The sequence below is a fragment of the Urocitellus parryii genome, chromosome 7 (assembly GCF_045843805.1).
Source record: "Urocitellus parryii isolate mUroPar1 chromosome 7, mUroPar1.hap1, whole genome shotgun sequence".
Taxonomy (NCBI): Eukaryota; Metazoa; Chordata; class Mammalia; order Rodentia; family Sciuridae; genus Urocitellus; species Urocitellus parryii.
In genome coordinates, this window is record NC_135537.1 from 38,835,641 (window position 1) to 38,848,412 (window position 12,772).

Consider the following 12,772-nt stretch of genomic DNA (forward strand, 5'->3'; position numbering starts at 1 on the left):
AAATGAAACAATTTTAAGCAAGGGAGTGGCATGAGGTCCATATTTTGCAAAGATAACTTAAACAGCAGTATGGAAGTAGATGAAATTGAAATAGCATTCCTGAGTCAGGAATACCAGCTAAGAGAAAATAGAACACTGAGTCAGAGGTCCTGAACTCTGAAGTAACAGTGAAGATTTAAAAAAGGGGAGTCATGTGACATTTAAGGCCTTGTGCTCCACTGCATGTCAGAGTGAGATATGGACAGGCTAACTCGTTCAACTAATGTTTCTTCCTACTTTTCAGCATGTGAGATGCTGTACTGAACACTTGAACAGGATTCCTCAACTTTGGCATTCCGGGACATTTTGGAATACAAAGCCATTTGTTGACAGGGAGGGGGAAGCCTGTCCTCTACACTGTGAGGTGTGGTGCAGCATTCCTGTGCTCTGTTCACTAGAGATTAATAACACCATCCCCCTTATAGCCATTCAAAATGTCTCCAGGTGTCACCAAATTTCTCCTGGGGAGCAAAACTGTCCCTGGTTGAGAACCATTGAAACTAAGGAGTCTGGGTTTAAGAGGCTTATCATATAGGAGAGAAATGCTTTGATATAAGCACGTTCAGATTGCAGGGAAAGCAGATGGGAGGAAACTGTCAATACTTCTTTGGGGATGAGCAAGCATAGAAAAATTATCCACAGAGGAGGAGACATGGAAGCTGAATTGTTAATCATGGGCATTGCAGACAGAGGACAAAAACATGAAAGCAAAATACCATTTCAGGCACCTAGTTTGGGTCTGGGTGAATGGCAATGTCATTAAAAAAGATGAGAAACAGGATGTTGAATTTATGGAACTGGTAAGACATCCAGTCATTCTTGAAAATGCAGATAGAATTCAAGGACACACACACATCCTTAGAAGTTGTAAGTACATAACTGATGGTACTCAAAGACATGGAGTACATCATACCACCAGAATGTTTATAAATTAATTAATGGAAGATTAAAACCTTTGAAAACACCTTTGAGATCTTTAGTATAAGATCTAATAAAGAGAATCATGCAAAATCCTTAAGGGAGAAATGGTAGAAAAAATGAAGGAAGACCCACTTTAACTTACATAGCAGATTTGATGAATACCCTACAGCAACTTCCCTTCAATCCATCAACATTCCTTGAGAGTTGGAGGCCCCTCCACTTCATGATTACTCTCCTCTATATTCCTTTTCATACTGTTAAATCCATTATAATCCATTAGCCACAGAGGAACAAAATACTATTGGTGGTATTATTTATACTATATAACCAATGGCTGTATTTCTTGTTTAATTTTTGCAAAATATTTCATTTCATAGTGTTAATTAAGAAGCATAAACAAAACAAACTTTGTGTTGGATATGGGCTTTTGGCTTTCCACATCCCTTCCAACCTCCTTCAAATGTATCTTTGTTCTGCACGGACTAAAACCTAAAAACTATATTTCTAGGACTTTTTCAGCTAGGGACTAGAGGTAAATTAAGTGATACCAAATTTTTGCACTTGAACAAGATTTGGAAAGAAGGAATTAGGAAGAGGCTATTTTCTGCTACTTCTACTGTTTCAGAGACAAGTGCCATTTTGGAAATGTCTGAATTTTCCACAGCTGGTTTCTGATAAAGGCCATTGCTTAATCTAGGAAAGGCAATAGTCATCTTGGCATCCTGGCTCTACATAGGGATTCTCAAATTTATTCTGAAAAGCACTAGTTAAAGTCTGCAACATGCACCTTTCCTATGATTCTGTAAGCCATTTAAAATTCTGTTAGATACCCACATCTGCTTAAACCAGTTAAAAGAGACTCTAATCTCCAAGCTAAGCATTAATAACCACCCATCACTTCTACGTGAAGCTCCATCTAGTTCTATCTCTACATATTCTTCCTCCCACTCCTAAAACATTCCCATAAAGGGAAGTAATAAGGCACACACATACATTAACATGAACTAAAGGAATTACAAATCAGCAGACACAGTTCAAGATCCAAGTCTAGCTAGACTGAGATCTTTAGTTTGTAAGTGCAATTTTAAGAGCAAACGTTGAGGCTGAAGTTCCAAAGTCTATAAAATGACCTAAAGTACTCAGTTTCTTGGATTATTTTGATAGGGTAGAAGGTATGTAAATGGGTCAACTTTGCTATTTTGCAGCCACATGCCTATACTCCAGATTTTCTCAAATAAGAGAATAAATGCATTCAAAAAGAAATGAATAAAGAGGTGATAGATCAATGCAAACCATCTCAATTACTTTAAAAAATGCTCAGTTTGAATCAAACATGAAAATCAAACAATTAAATTTATTTTTTACATTTAATTTTTTAAAAAAATTCTAATTAGTTATACATGACAGTAGAATGCATTTTGACACATCATACATGAATGAAGTCTAACTTCTTATTCTTCTGGTTGTACATGTTGCAGAATCACACCGATCTACATATATGTATATAGGGTAATTATATATGAAATAGGGAAGTAATGACCAATTCATTCAACTATTCTTCCTACCCCCATACCCCTCCCTTCCCTTCATTCCCCTCTGCCTAATCCGAAGTACCTTTATTTTTCCCTAGCTCCCCCGCTTATTGTGAATTTTCATCAACATTCGGCCTTTGGTTTTTTGGTATTGGCTTATTTTGCTTAGCATAATATTCTCCAGCTCCTTTTGTTTACCAGCAAATGCCATAATTTCATTCTTCTTTAAGGCTAAGTAATATTCCATTATGTATAAATACCACATTTTCTTTATCTATTCATTTGTTGAAGGGTATCTAGGTTGGTTCCATATTTTAGCTACTGTGAATTAAACTGCTATTAACATTATTGTGACTGCATCACTGTAGTATGCTGATTTTAAGTCCTTTGGGTATGTAATGAGTTCTTACACATCATTTAGAAAATCATTAGGCACAAACAGAAAAATGGGCAGGAGAGAACAAAATGATTTAAAGAATAATAATGAAAGTGGCCAATATTCAAATGAAAATATTAATGTCACCAATAAACAAAAGAATGGAAAATAAAATAGTGAAATATTACATTTAGCTGATCAAATTTATAAGGATTAGGAAAAAATAACTACACAGGCAAATATACAAGGATTAAAGTTACATTGCTGATAGTGGAGTAAATGTGTGTAATATTTCTGGAAAACAATTTAAGATAAATATTTTAAGAACCTAAATGTATCAATATTTATATTAGTAATATAAATGTGTATTACATTGTATTATAAATAATATCCCATATAATGTTACTTATATGTGTGTGTGTGTGTGTATCTTGCTTTAATATCTTTAAACAATTAAAACTATTAGGATGGAAAATGGCTTCAAATAATTATATTGGCATTTCTAAAATCTGTAGGAATAGTTTTAAAATTATTTATCGCTTCTCTATTACAGCTTTCTAGAATATCCTGGTCATTCCTTTTCTATTTGTCAAAAATGTAAAAACATCTCCTTTAAAAATCGATTTGCATTTTTTATAATAAAGAATTATTATTGCCATACCATTTAAAAGAAGAGAAAGATGAAAAAATATCTAGATTCCAAAACATGGCTTGGGTTACATTAACTCTTATATATTTTAATTCTGTAAACATTAAAACTTATTTCAAATGATATTTATTGGTATGTGGTGATTGTTCACACATATGAAATAAAAGGGCACAAAATTTATGCAGTATAAACTCAAATTTGTAAAATGAAAATATATATATAAATATGGAAATATTGGAGAAAAAATACATTTGATCCCACTGGAGAGAAAAATTAAACATGATTTTTACTAATTGTTATATTTATGTACATATTTTCTATGATTATCAGTTATTGATTTTATAATCAGGAAAATTATAAGAGAATGATAATGGGGGCTGAGGCTGTGGCTCAGTGGTAAAGCACTTGCCTGGCATGTGTGAGGCACTGGGTTCAATTCTCAATAACTAAATGAATAAAATAAAGCTCCATCAACATCTAAAAAAATTTTTTTAATGATAATGGGCCAGGAGCATTGTGATTCAGTACATAGAAAGAGGAGGCACTTTTTTAAATGGGTTTTGTTTTTTAAATACATAACAGCAGAATGCACCACAATTCTTACTACATATATAGAACATTTTTTCATACCTCTGTTTGTATATAAATACCACCCTGAACGCGCCTGATCTTGTCTGATCTCGGAAGCTAAGCAGGGTCGGGCCTGGTTAGTACTTGATGGGAGGCACTTCTTTTTATTACAACTGAATAATACCTCAAAGAAGGACCTACCTAAAAAAATACACTGTTGCTCAAACATTGAACGAATAACTACTGCTTATTGAATATGGTGTTAGTATCTCAGAATACAGAAATGGATAAGATTGTCTCCAGGCCTTCAGGAGCTCTCAAGCTAATATCAGACATGCGATCTGTAGCATATAGTATTGGGTAAAGCTCTGTATCTCTGCAGAAATGTATTAGTAAATGTTCAATGATCTACTGAGCGGGCTTAGAGACCAAACTTCATGAAAAACAGAGCTGTGCCTGCTGGGGAACAGCCATTTCTTGCCCATATGTCAGACTGTTCTGGGTTTGACTCCTGAGTCTCATTCTTCCACTTGTTCTGTTCAAATCTCATATCAGTTGCATTATCTTGGGATTCTTTGGAGATTATTATTTCTCAAGTCTTAATTCTATGACTGTGTTTTGTTCTACATCTTTTCTTACTTACACTGCTTGTATATCCTTCAGCAAACTCACAAATATATCACAGAATCCTTACCTTGTCACATGGAGAAACCAACACATATTATAAAACTCAAGCCTAAAATTGGAAAGCTAAAAAACCATCATCTCTGGTTATACAAGGAATTTGTTTCATCACATATGTCTGAGAGAACCCAGCTCTTATGAATTCTAGCTCTCCTGATCCCTTGTAGATTCTCATAAAAATGATATCTCCCAATCTAAAGGAAACCTTACAGATTACCCCTCCAACTAACTCTCATCTTTCAAGTCACAATGTTAAGGCCTATGGTAATTAAATGACTAAGCCAAAATAATAAAGGTGGACCTCCTGGGAGAATGGCTAGGAGATGTCTCTGCCTCACTCTGCTTACACCTTGAGATTCTTCTATGAAGAGTTTACTCCACTTCCTGTGGAAATCTTCCATATTTGCTCCAGACTAACTGCGTAGTCTCCTCAGAGCCTAAAATAGTCCAGTTGCCAGACAACTGCTTATCTGCTTTGAACCCCATGGAATGAGGAGTGGGGTGAAAGTGTGTCTTGGAACACCAGGATAGATTCCAGTGAGTATAACTTACTTCCCCTGGGATTTGAAGGCCCCAGGAGCAATCAGTAACTTGGCTTAATGTTCAGCACCAGGCAGATAGCCAAGGAAGAGCAGGCCCCACTACAAAATGAGAAATGAGGATAAGAAAGTAACAAGAAGAGAAAAACGTGTCCAAAAAGAAGACGCATTACAATTCAGGTATCAGTAACTTTTAAAACAGATCAGCTCTAGCCACATGGCTATGAATAGGAATCTTACAGATGAAAGTAGCATCAGAATATTTGTATGTGAGACCATGTAGTCTAATGACTGAAAACACAACTCTGGAGTTTCACAATTATATATGCCTCAACATGCCCTGTTACCAGTTGTCTAATCCTGGGTAAACCACAGAACCTGTTAAAGTCTGGTTTTCTGGATGGATGGAAGGAATGAAGGAAGGGAAGAGGAAGGAAAGGAAGGGAAGAGAGAAAGAGGAGGAAGAAAGGGAGAAAATATAAGAGGAAGAGAAAGGGAAGTAAAGAAAAGGAAAAGAAGTGAAGAGAAGAAAGTCAAGTCTAGCCTTTTTAAGACATTTGGAGAGAATGTAAAATATCTCTTATGAATATGTAATTCATATCGAAATGACAACATTTTCGATATAACAGGTTAAATCTTTATATTATTCAAATTTAATTTTGTCAGTATCTTCACCTTTTTAAATACAGATACTAGAAATTTTTCAATTACACGTGTGGTGCATATTTGTGGCTTGCAGTATGTTCTATTATGCAACAGGGTTGTATGTCTTGTTTCCTATCCATCCAGACCAGAGTATTTCAGTCACCTTTCCTGGCTGGGCAGGATGGTACATGCCTGTAATCCCAGCGACTCAGGAAGGCTGAGGAAGGAGATCACAAGTTCAAAGTCACCGAGTGCTTGTTTCTGAAATAAATTTTGGCCATGAGATTGGTTTGAAGAAAGTAGCATCTAATAAAAGACTAATAATACAAAAAAAAGACATTTGGGAGGGTTTTATAAAGAGGCACCTAACACAGATTTGTGCTTAACAGAAGGCAACTGAACTAACTCCTGAATGACACTAGAACCCAGGTTGAGGGGCTCCCTAAGAAGCTTAGGGTTCTCTACTACCTATTCATGCAGTCTTAGAGAGATCAAAACTGGCCACCCTAGTCATACTTCCAGAATGGTTGAGTGGGAAGTTGAGCAGACCTCTCTCCCCCAAAATACATAATGGTGCTTCATGTTTGCAATTTATTCCCAAATTTTTTGGAAAAGCATATTGTGTTTGCATGTGTGTGTGTGTAGAGAAGAGAGAGAGAGAGAGAGAGAGAGAGAGAGAGAGAGAATAACAAGGCAAATATGATAAAATGTTAACAATTGAAACAATCTAGATGATATATGGAAGTTCTTTGTAGTGTACTTGAAACTTTTTTATAAGATTATTTAAAAACAAAAAATAAAGGCATTATTAAAAAAATAAATCATCATGCATCCATACAAATATATATATACATATATGTATTATTATATAATTTAAAATTATAACTTTATAAATAAATATAACATATATATTTTTTTTCAAGAAAATTTACTTGAAAAGAACAGTGAAGGTTGTGACATTTGTAATGACCTGCTTCCCTCTCCCATCCCCAGCTTTGTGTTATAGACATTCTGTCATGGCCACTCTATTTCAATCAAGTATAGCCAAGAAGATAGGGTACCCGCTCCTACCCACCTTCATCAGTCCTCAGTCTAGGGCCATGGTTTCACCCTTGCAAGGGCAGGCTACCATTTTTTTTTCAGTTGTAGATGGACAGAATGCCTTTATTTTATTTGTTTATTTTTATGTGGTGCTGAGGATCAAACCCAGGGCTTCACACATGCTAGGCAAGTGCTCTGCCGCTGAGCTACAGCCCCAACCTCAAGCTACCATTGTTTATCATTTCCTCAAGCCCATTTCCCTGTTGCAGTTCTGTTCTACGCAAACATGGCCAAGAAGACTAACTCCTCTACCCAGCTCCTCATAGGGTAGAAACTCTACCACAAGGGTCTCTAACAAGAACACTGGGACCCTGATTGCCCCATTTCAGTTCCCTTATAGATAATAATCCCATTCTGAGAACTTCAGCCCAAGAAGACCAGGAACCATCACCCTCCCTTTCTAACTCCTGCTAAAGATGTCACTCTGGGAGAAACATCTTGTTATCACTGTATCTAGTTCCCATGAAGATGAAAAGATTTCATAAGGATGAAGAAGTCCATAGTTTTCACTGCAGTTAGTGGCTTCATTTGAAGCAGATCATGGATATTTCCATACTTAAAAGTATTGCTGAAAACAACAGAAAGCTTGGTAGAAAAATTAAGGTGCTGGTATCTTTGTGATGCTGAGAGCAACAAGCAAAATGACAGAGCAAGCAGAACTTCAACTAAAAGAGCAGGGAGAGAAAAAACTGAAAGTACTCTCCTGGGATCCCATTAAGCCCTGGGAGTAGAGACACCTACACACATGACCTAGGATATACCTATTCAGAATCAAATAGAATAAGATCTGGATCAGACTTGTAAACATTTCTTGATCTGAGCACAACAAAGGGCAGAAGCCTTACTCACTTGTGGGGCTAAAGTATAACCTCTCATCAAATATAGACTGAAAAATAAGCCATTCTCACCCCAGGGAAAATATGATTAAGCCAGGATTTAAAATAAAATCACATGATCCTAGTAGTCTGGAGGACAATATGCATGTCCAATACACTCTCTTAGCAGTGATTAGAAAGGAAACTAAGTCCTGGCTGAAATTGGGGCAAAAACATAAACTCACTCAGTTTTAATAACAGACTCCAAGCCACAAAAACATCCAACATTAAAGAGTAAAAAGAGAACTTAAGCACGATCTTTGACCAATAAATGGCTCATGCAGATCCAAGGTGACAATTAGGGAAACAAGATAAAAGAACAAATAAGGAAAAATAAAAGTAATATGAATAGGGATATCAGAAGCTGTACACTTGGAAAAAACAGATTTCAAAGCAAGTCATTAAACAAAAGAAAACCAAACAAAAGATAACAAAAACAACAACGACAACAACAAAATCAATATCTAGTGACTACAATGGGAGGAAAAAGTATACAGACTTTCTGCAAAATATTATTTAAATATTATATGTTATTTAAAATGTTCATTTTTCAATTAAAATATTATAAATCAGGGAAAAAAAGACAAAGTGTTAACCATGCACTAAACAAAATGTACACAGTAAAAACTGGCTACAAAGGGGCCCCAATAAAGGACATAGCAGACAAAGATTTCAAAACAGCTATTATTATAAGCATACTCAAGATTGTAAAAACAATACTAAAAGTAATAAATATTTAAAGAAAAGCATGATAACAATGACTGATAAAATGGATAATATTAAAAAACAAAAATAGGATCTGGGGTTGTGGCTCAGCAGTAGAGCGCTTGCCTCACATGTTCGAGACCCTGGGTTCAATCCTCAGCACCACATTAAAAAAATAAACAAGTGAAATAAAGGTGTTGTGACAACTACAACTAAAAAAATATATAAATATAAAAAAATAGTTTTTAAAGAAGATCAAATGGAAACTCTAGAGTTGAAAACTATAATAACTGAAAAGAAAATTACTGTATAGAATTTCAACAGTAGATTTGATCTACTGGAAAAAAGAATCAGTGCACTTCATGATTGATAGAGGTTATGCATACTGAAAAACAGAGAGAGAAAAGAAATGGATAAAAATGGGCAGCACTTTGAAGAAATGTAGGATATCATTAAATGCACAAACATTCTCATAAATGTAATATCAGAAGAAAAAGAGAAAAAGGAAAGGAAAGAAAAATATTTGTAAAAAATAATAGCTAAAAACCTCCCAAATTTGATGAGAAACATTAATATACACACACAAGAAGACTGAATGTAAATGTAAGATAAAAACAGAAACCCACATGTAGATACATCAAAGTAAAAATATTAAAAATAAAAAGAGAATATTTTGAAAGCAGTAAGTATGAAATGACTTATCATGTATAACAGAACTTCCAAGATATTAACAGCTAACTTCTTATGAGAAAATGTGGAGTCCAAAAGGCAATGGGATAAAATATTCAAGGTACTGACAGTAAAACAAATGATCAACTAAGAATCATAGATCCAGTAAAACTATATTTATGACCTTGGTTTAAGCAATGGTTTTTTTAGACAGGACACAAAAGTTACAGGCTATAAAAGAAAAAAATGTAGTAAATAAAAATTAAGATTTCTGCAGCAAATATTACCATAAAGATAGAGAAGAAACAATCTATAGAATGGAAGAGACATTTGAAAATCTTGTATCTGAAAAGGGTCTTGTATTTGAATACATAAAGAGCTTTTCCAAATCAATGATCAATTTTTGAAAACCAAGTAGTCCAATATAAAGACAGGCAAAGAATTATATCTCCAAAGTAGACATACAAATGGCCAGTAAGAATATGGAAGGATATTCAATGTCATTTGTCATTTGGGGAATGCAAACAAAAACCATAATGAGATAACATTTCATAACCAGTAGGATAGGTATAACCAAAACAGGTGTTGGCAAGGATATGGGAAAAAACACATAATATATTGTTGGTGAGAACATAAAATGGTATTTATCTTTGCTATTATACATTGAATATGTGTAATTTGCTTTTGCTCTTTATAGGGGAAAACATTCATGAGTTTGCCTTGAGTCTTAAATGAGATTCTAGTCTTGGGTTTTTGGGCAATGCTGGAACTGTTTAGACTCTGGGGAGTCTTGAAAATAGATTAAGTATGTTTTGCATTGCATGATGGGAATAAGCTTTTGAGGGCCCAGGGCAGAAAATTATGGTTTAGATATGAAGTCCCCCCCACCCCAAAGCTTATGTGTGAGACAATGCAAGAAATGTTCAGAGGTAAAATGATCATGTTACAAAAGCTTTAATCTAATCAGTGGATTAATCCAATGATATAGATTAACGAGGCAGTAATTATAGGCAGGTAAGATGTGGCTGGAAAAAGTCGGCCCCTGGGGGCATGCCTTTGGGGTTTATATTTTGTCATGAGTGAGCAGGGAACTCTCCCTTTCCCCTTTCTCTCTTTCTGCTTCTTGATGGCCATGTCCTGAGCTGCTTTCTTCCACCACTCCCTTCTGCCATTATGTTCTGCCTCATCTTGGGCCTATAGCAATGGAATTAGCCAACCATAGACTGAATCTTGAAACCATGAGCCAAAATAAGCTTTTCCTCTTCTAGGTTGTTCTTGTCGGATATTTCAGTCACAGTGAGGAAAAAGCAAACTAAAACAAATGCTATGGCCACTTAAGAAAACAGTTTGGCAGTACTTCAAAAAATTAAGTACAGCATTACCAAATGACCCAGCAATTCTACTCCTTGGTATATAGCCAAGAGAAATGAAAACATGTCCACACAAAAACCTGTGCATAAACATCTGTAGCAGCATTATTCATAATAATAAAAAACTGTAAACTACCCAAATGTCCATCAACTGATGAAAAGATAAATGTAGTACATCCATAAAATGGATGTCATAACATAGATGAACCCATAAAGAATCCAGTCACAAAAGAACACAGAGCATATTATTCCATTTATATGAAATGTCCAGAATAAGCAAATCCATAAAGATAGAAAGCAGATTAGGGGTTGCCTAGGGCTTAGGACTCAGTAAGATACAGATAAGACGGGTTCCTCGTGGGTAATGGAACTTCTTCTGGGGGTGATGAAAATACAATTAGATTGTGTTCTGCAACCTAAATGTTCTACAATAAAGTTTAATAACTCTGAATAGACTTAAAAAAACACTGAATTGTATGTTTTCAACAGATGAATATTATAATGCATGAATTATATCTCAATAAATATTTTTTTTAAAAAACTGACAATCTACTTCTCTACTTCTCTTAGCATAAGAGAAAGTCAAAAGAATAGAAACTAATTCATCTGCCATGGGAAATTAGTTCATGAATACATTCAAGACTGCTTGACAGCTCAGTACTGACTGGCTGTTTCCTATCCAGGCATTTATTGTGTCTAATAAAACTGAGCCAGGGTTCTGATAAGTTTACACATGACCCTTGGTAATTCCTTGCATTGGAGTCTCAGATTCTGTAAAATAATAATAACAAAACAAAAAACTAAAATGGATTCACTACATAAGCTTTTCTACTTCACTAATTCTAAGAAATTCTGCACATTGAGGCCACTTAGAAGTGATTCTTTTTTGTATTCTATTCACATATATCTTGATTCTCTACAGAGTGATGCTAATTTTATATTAGATCACAATTATTAAGTGATGGGGCTTATAAGCATCAGGGGCCAAAAGCTATAGAGCATTCATTTTAAAAGTAACCCTACACAATCAGTTTTGTTTTGTTTTCAAAAGGCAATGGAAGTAAGGAAGGGGAGAAAGGAAGAAGAGGAGTGTTAAAGTAGAGAACTCAGTAAGTCAACAGACTGGGAAATGATTATATTTTCCTTTTCTTTCTATTGTCCAAATTACAATACAAAGTATGCATATTTGTAATCAATTATGCCAAGTGAATAAAGGACACAGCAAATTGAAAAGAAAAAGAAAAACAATACCTTCTGGGGGAGTCCCAATGCTGCTGCCAAGACCCAAGATAGCCATCTTGTGAATTCTTGGGGCCAGCATCACAGCAGATTCTTCTCCTCTTTCCCAATGGGGGATTTTGACTGGTTCTAAGTGGACGTTCTCCAGTCCATTTTGCTTCAGATTTTGGTACATGATTTGGATGGCTTTTTCTAGGTTCTCGGAACCACTCAGTCTGGGCCCAACAGTATCAACTAGAAGTGCCAATCGCTCATAAGACCGGTTCTGGGCTTTACCGTAAACAGCAAGATTGATAATTGCTTTAGCAACATCTTCATAGCTGGCTATTTCTTCTTTTATTTCTTGAAGAGTTCTCTGAGTGATGCCGTGCTTGTATACAGCTTTCCCAGAGCTCAAGGATAAAAGGTGAACAACACCAACAAATGTGAAAATAAGGAACTTCATTTTTTTTTCAGGTTGGTTTTCTTCCCAAAATAACCTATGTAAGTAAAAAAAAAATATGATGTGTTAGGGGGCAAGACTCTCATGACCATCTACCCATAACCCAGGGACTGCTGTTCAGGCAGCACCCCTGTCCCTTTCCTTCCCAGCTAGTATCCAGCCTACTCCATCATATTCAGGCAATGGGGCAGTCATTATCAAAAATAGGGCAGCGTTTATTAAAACATAGAAACTCTTGCTACCTAGTGATCCTGCCTTCTAAAAGATTAAAATCAAAGAGAACTAAGAATGGGAGAAAGAAGCAGTGGCAACAATGATATGGTGAACAGTGTTACATGCTGCATCTCCCTCTAAATAGAGTATGACCCAGTGAGTGTCACTGCTCCCATATCTGATGTGCTCTTTCCTTTTTGCTT

At 35.4% G+C, this 12,772-nt stretch overlaps 1 protein-coding gene across 1 annotated transcript in view; it reads right to left on the reverse strand.

The window, feature by feature from the left end:
* Cpq (carboxypeptidase Q) overlaps nt 1–12,389 on the reverse strand; it is a 372,519-nt gene extending 360,130 nt beyond the window's left edge. Inside the window, exon 1 of the mRNA XM_026383548.2 lies at nt 11,927–12,389. Coding sequence (XP_026239333.2) covers nt 11,927–12,359 — 433 coding nt within the window. The 5' untranslated portion in view covers nt 12,360–12,389. The remainder of the gene's footprint in view (nt 1–11,926) is intronic.
* Nucleotides 12,390–12,772: the final 383 nt, after the last annotated feature.